We start from the raw sequence: 6,000 nt of genomic DNA on the forward strand, positions 1-6,000 counted from the left end.
CAAAAGGCCACATCTCAAGATGGTAAAAAAAAATAAGCCACAACTAGAAGGCCTCAACACATGTTAGAGTAAACAAAGGCGTCAACTCACTGCTCATCAGCGTCGGCCGGCGTCTATGGGCACAAAATCAAAAGGGCTCAATACCTTTTGGTGAAATAAAGCCTCATTTCCTTTGACTCGTTCTTTAGCAGGATTTTTTTGCTAAAATGATAGTAATGAATATTCATTGCTATAAATCAGTTGTTCAGCGACTTTCTGGACCGATAAATAACATACAAAGCAGAAATTCATAATATAAATTTGATTTATTGTTTGACAAAACAAGATGCGTTTTTTCTCATTGTTTACTTTTTGGAGATGAGACCTTTTGAATTGTTAGTCTTGAATTATATTCTTTATTGGCATATAAAAAGAGTGAACCAAAACATGAATCAAAACTCATGCTGATTGCTTCCTATTGTTGAACCACAGCAATCATATTTCAATAATATGCAGGAGTTCCTGGTTAAATTTATCGAGGAATACTTGGAAAGTTAAAAATTGATTTCATCGAACAATGCCTGAAAGATTTTTAGAGTAATTGTGGAATTTTGAAAAATAATCCGTGTGAACATGCCTGGAATAAATGAAATGAAATAGCGTAGGAATTATTGTGGGGTTGCTTCGGAAATGTCGAAACTTGTTTACAAAAACTCTTGAATACACCTTTGTGGAAAAGCTCATGTAGGATCGTGGAAAATCTTCTAAAAGTAACAACTGGAGAATCAGAGGAAAAATATCTGCGAGAAATCCTGGGATAAAACCTTTGTGGAAGTGTTGGAGTACTCTAAAATTTTCTTTATAAATTCTGTAAAAATCCTTCTAAGCACCATCGAAAAATCGCTCTTAGAAGTATTTTAAAAGAAACACTGCAGAAATTACTAGAATTCCTCCTCGGGATTTAGTAAGATATAGTAAGAGAATAACTGATGAATAAGATATGAAAAAATGTGAAACAATTTGGAATGTTTTCACCTATGTTTCATATGTTCATGAACGACGACACCCATTTAAAACTGTACTTGCCTTTACCACGTTGGCAGTCTTAAGTTCCACTTCCTTGTCTAAACTGTTTTATGCTGAATAAATACAAATCGTTAAAAGAACTAAACATATCAACTAGCTTTTTATAGCGGCGCAGCTAAAATTTTTGAATGAAAAGATTTTGTGTCACAAAAAAGACATATTCTACTCTATTCTACCATGTATTACTGCTTCAAAATAATTCCCTGAGAGTACCCCAAATTCCCCGAAAATTCCAGTTTTTTTCAGGTTGAAATAACAATTCCAGGTTTTTCAAGGTAGTAGACACCCTAAATATACTGTTTTTTAGTTCTTGATGTTTACTGATGATGGAATAGTGGTAATCTTGAGCCTTAAGGGGACACGGGACACCGTATTATTTCCCTATCTTTCGTCTCACTCTAACAATTATCATCAAAACTTTGTGGAAGCAAATCTCGAGTTTTAGTGTACCGATGAAGCTGAAAATTTTATTGGATTGTGCACTACATATATAGAAATCATAGTGATACATTTTCGCATCGATATATGGAGTGGTTCTGGGATTTGCTTCTTTGAAATGGATAGGGTGATTATGATGAGGTCCCGTGCTACCTTAAGTAGATTATTATTTGAGTGCACTAATAAATCTCAAAGCTTATGCATAAAGCACGAGCCTATTATTAGGGAAACGAAGAGAATGACCAAGCCTAGGCTGCATAGAAGCCTCGAATTATGTATGCCATATTCCATGTGAGAAGGGGGCCTGGGATGCCCAAAACTTGGCATGTATGGTTTATAAATATAACCGTTATGGTTTCGTAGAAAAAATCATGGAAATATTCTTGTCTTTCAAAGTCTTCATAGCTAAGTAAAATGATAACCCTATGATTCCCTAATCTGAAAATAGGAGGCTCAAAAGCAAAGGGTACAGTCAATGAGAATATATACGAGGTGAGGAAGACGACATTTAGTGTGCGTGACATCCGTGTACGGTGCAAAATGTTTCACACTACAAGCGGGCGAGCTCCATAAGAAGCCCGTGTAAATTAGTGGACGTAGTTATTTTTGTTTACGTTTTTTCTCTTTACTAATACATAGCCATTGCTTCTTCTTCCACACCTTAGTATATATTCTCATTGGGTACCAGTCGTTTGCACAAAACCAAGAAGCTTTCTGTGTAACAGGGCTGCGACTGAGTACCTTAAAAATAGTATATTAAAGACCTGTTAACTGAGATAAAAAACCCTAAAAGGAATCAAGAAGAGGCTGAAAAGAGACTATCAAGAAGCAAGAAAACGAAACCTAATGAAGCCAGGAAACAAGAGTTTGATTTTGATCTAAGACTTTTTTTTGAGAAATCCTTGTGATATTACGACAAGTATTACTGCTCATATTACTGTATGTGTATTTAATGGTGTACATTTTGCTATTATTTTCCAAGAATATTCCTAGGGAATTTCTCCAAGAATTTGCTTAGGATGCCTCAAGAATTCAGCCTGGATTTTCTCAAGAATACCACATAAATGGTTTTTCTCCAAAGATTATTTCTGAAATCATGAAAGTTCTTTGAGAATTCTTTCAAGAAAGTCATAATTCCTCCAATATTTTATCCAGTGATTCATCCATAGATTTCCTGGTACATCCTTCAAGATTCCTAGTCAGTAAATCTTCAATCAATCAATAACTTCTCCAGAATGCCTTCACGACTTTCTAAATGTCTCTTTATTTTAGCAATCTTTTTTATATTTAGGAATTCTCCCAGGAATGTCTTTAGGGAAACGCCGAGATTTTTTTAAAGAATAAATCTGTGAGGTATTTTTGAATAAACTCCTTAAGCTACCTCTGATAAAATCTGTATAAGTTCAAAGTCATCCTTAATGGAACTCTTGACTTACAAGGAAGTTTTGGAAGATTTCATCGATAATTTGTTGGATAATCGAAAAAAAAACAATCGATTCTCGAGATAGTATTTCGCAGGATTTCTAAAGGATTTCTCGAAAATCATTGGGCAGAATCTCGAAGAAATTGTGCAGGAATGATTAGAGGAATTATTGGAAAGTTGCTGTAGCATCAACTTGTGTGAAAACTCAAATAGACTTTTGATGCTGTATGGGGAATATTTTGTGAAACATGTTAAGGAAATATTGAAAAACTGCAGAGATAATATTTAGATGAGTGCTGGAGATACCTGGTTGAAATGCTAGAGAAAACCCTAGAAAAAAATGCTTCAAGGAATTCCACTCTGGGAGTTCAATAGGAATTATTCTGAAAATCGTAAAATTTTAGCAATGCTTTGATAGATTATATCGCATGTTCAGAAATCGCTAGCACCACCACACCCGTACTTTGTATAACACGATGAGACTGATCTTAGATTAATTTAAAACCTCTTCCAAAAATTATTCAAGAGTCTTCTTAAAACTATCTATGGATGTTCCAAAAACTTCTTATGAATTACTTCCAGGAATGCTCACAGAAATTTGTCCCAGAACATATATAGGGTTGGTTGTTGATATTTTTAAGTAACTATCCATTGATTCATTCAGAAATGCCATAGAGGATTGCTACATTAGTTTTTCTAACGATTTAAAAGTTTCTTGTTACAAATTTTACTTTTAGTTTCCCAAGATTTTCACGATAGATATTATTAATCGTTCTTCACACGAGCCAGAATTGGGGACGGACCTGGTGTAGTGGTTAGAACACTCGCCTCTCACGCCGAGGACCTGGGATCGAATCCCATCCCCGACATAGTCACTTATGACGTAAAAAGTTATAGTGACGACTTCCTTCGGAAGGGAAGTAAAGCCGTTGGTCCCGAGATGAACTAGCCTAGGGTTAAAAATCTCGTTAATAAAGTCAAACCAACCAACCAACGAGCCAGAATTGAGTGAAGAACTAGCCTGATGAGTTAAAATTCACACAAATAAAGTCAAAAAAAAAAAAATAAATAAAAAAAACGAGCCAAAATTTTTTGTGGTTCATGCACAAACCACTTCACAAGGCATGAGAAACTATGAAAAACCTTATCGTGCCTTCCATTCTCCATAAGAATAAGTACGACGTTGATCGAGTTTGTATGTATATTGAACAGATGATAAATAGTTCAATTCAATTTTCAAGATTTCCACTGATCTCGTTTTTGTCGAATCGTGGGTAGTACATGTCCTACCTGTCCTACCCACTTCCCGCGCCACTGATTCTGAAATGTCTTCCAAAAGTCTTCCAATGCATTTCAACCTAGAATCCCTAAGTGAAAGACCCTGCTGAAAAGTTAATTTGAGATATTCGATTTTTGTGTGGAGGTGTGCAAAGAATCGTGCATAATTTGATTGATCTTGAGTAAATTATATTCCTTTATTGGCATATAAAAAGACCGAACCAAACCATTAATCAAAACTCATGCTGATTGCTTCCTATTGTTATAAGCATGCTTACTATAAAACAATAGCTAGACATAACCACTTCTCCATAGAATTTTGTGGTAGGCATCGTAAATAGGGCTTCCCCATTCATAACAATCAGACATCTAGTCCTAGTCAGAGGTCGATGCCTGAAAATCAATCCGAATCTAGAGCACAACACAGTAGGTAATTCTAGGTACTGTTTAGGCAATTTCTTTGTATTTCCGTTTCATCCTGCTTCGATTGTCCATTTCCCCGGAAAAGAGGCGTCAGGAATCAGAGGAAACAGAAACACTAGAAAACTACAAACAGACACAACGCAAAACAATACCAATGTGTGCATTAGTATTCGTCTCGTAAAAGCACGAAAAACACAATCCGAAGTGTGCTGCTGCTCGAGATGGTGCCAAGAAATAAAAGGAAAGAGCGCTCATCGCATTTTGTGGGAAGTGAAAAAAACGTAGGAAATGGTACAAAAATAAGACCTCTTTTTCTTTACCTTCATGGCGACTCATTATTTTTCACTTCGAGGCCGCGCGTATACGGATGCACACACACAGCTGCGTCACGCACGCACACACTCTCCTCGGGGAGGGTATTTGGGGACACTGTGCTCTCTGTATGTGCTTTTTCTTCTTCTTCCTCTCGCTTTGCTGCCTTGCGAACCGTGCGTGTATTGAGTTGTCTTCTTGTTACTTTTTCCTGCTGGTTCTCCTCACGGTAATGTGTCACCCAGCAGAAGTTCAAAGGGCTGCTTATTTTCTTCCACCAAGCGAAGCTTATTCGATTCTTCTTGCGCACTAAATCGCACGATTTTCCGAATCCTTGCGGGATTCTAGCGTAACTTTTCACCACTTCAAAAGAAAAATCTTCACCGATTGGGGCCTTTATTCTTCTTTGGCAGCTCCCCCGACTTTCCCGACGACAAAATCGAAAAACGAACTCAATGACGGAGCGAGAAAAACAATCACTGCTCGCCCTTTCTCTCTCTCGTACACGCACTCACACACTCTTACAATCTCGCAGCAGAGCGGACGGCAATCACATAATCGCGTTTTGCAAAATTTTCTTCCCTTTTGTCACACACAAGAAAAACGCTTCGAATGAAAATCAAAAAACACTGTTCCTCATTCGCGTAATCGATCAAATTCAGGCCTTTTCCTCTGCTAGCCAAACTGCGGAACGTTTCTGCGGCAAGTGCGGAAACTGGTACACGATGATTCGAAAAATTCACACCGAAATGAAAAGTTACAAACTCGGCTCGGATGATGAAAAAGACATTCCACACTCGGGTTGTTTCGCGATTGTGTGAAGTTCTGTTTCTGATGGGTTTTTGGGGATGATGTTGTACAATGAGCAGCAAAAACGACATTCGGGTCGGACACACGCACACAACGAAGCGACTTTGACAGCGAATTTTGACAGCTGTTTTTGTTGGGGTGGTGTTCGATGCAGGGCTGGCAGAACTTGAGCAATACACACGGAGAATAAACTCAGTAAAATGTATAGGCCTTTTCATATGTCATGCATTTGTTTACATCGGTGGAGGATA

The 6,000-nt window shown here is 37.4% G+C and overlaps 1 protein-coding gene across 1 annotated transcript in view; it reads right to left on the minus strand.

Annotated features, from left to right (window-relative positions):
* The window catches only part of LOC5577342 (E3 ubiquitin-protein ligase KCMF1), a 71,397-nt gene extending 65,625 nt beyond the window's left edge, over positions 1-5,772 (minus strand). Inside the window, exon 1 of the mRNA XM_001656370.2 lies at positions 4,948-5,772. Coding sequence (XP_001656420.2) covers positions 4,948-4,963 — 16 coding nt within the window. The 5' untranslated portion in view covers positions 4,964-5,772. The remainder of the gene's footprint in view (positions 1-4,947) is intronic.
* Positions 5,773-6,000: the final 228 nt, after the last annotated feature.

This window comes from Aedes aegypti, chromosome 3 (genome assembly GCF_002204515.2).
Source record: "Aedes aegypti strain LVP_AGWG chromosome 3, AaegL5.0 Primary Assembly, whole genome shotgun sequence".
Taxonomy (NCBI): Eukaryota; Metazoa; Arthropoda; class Insecta; order Diptera; family Culicidae; genus Aedes; species Aedes aegypti.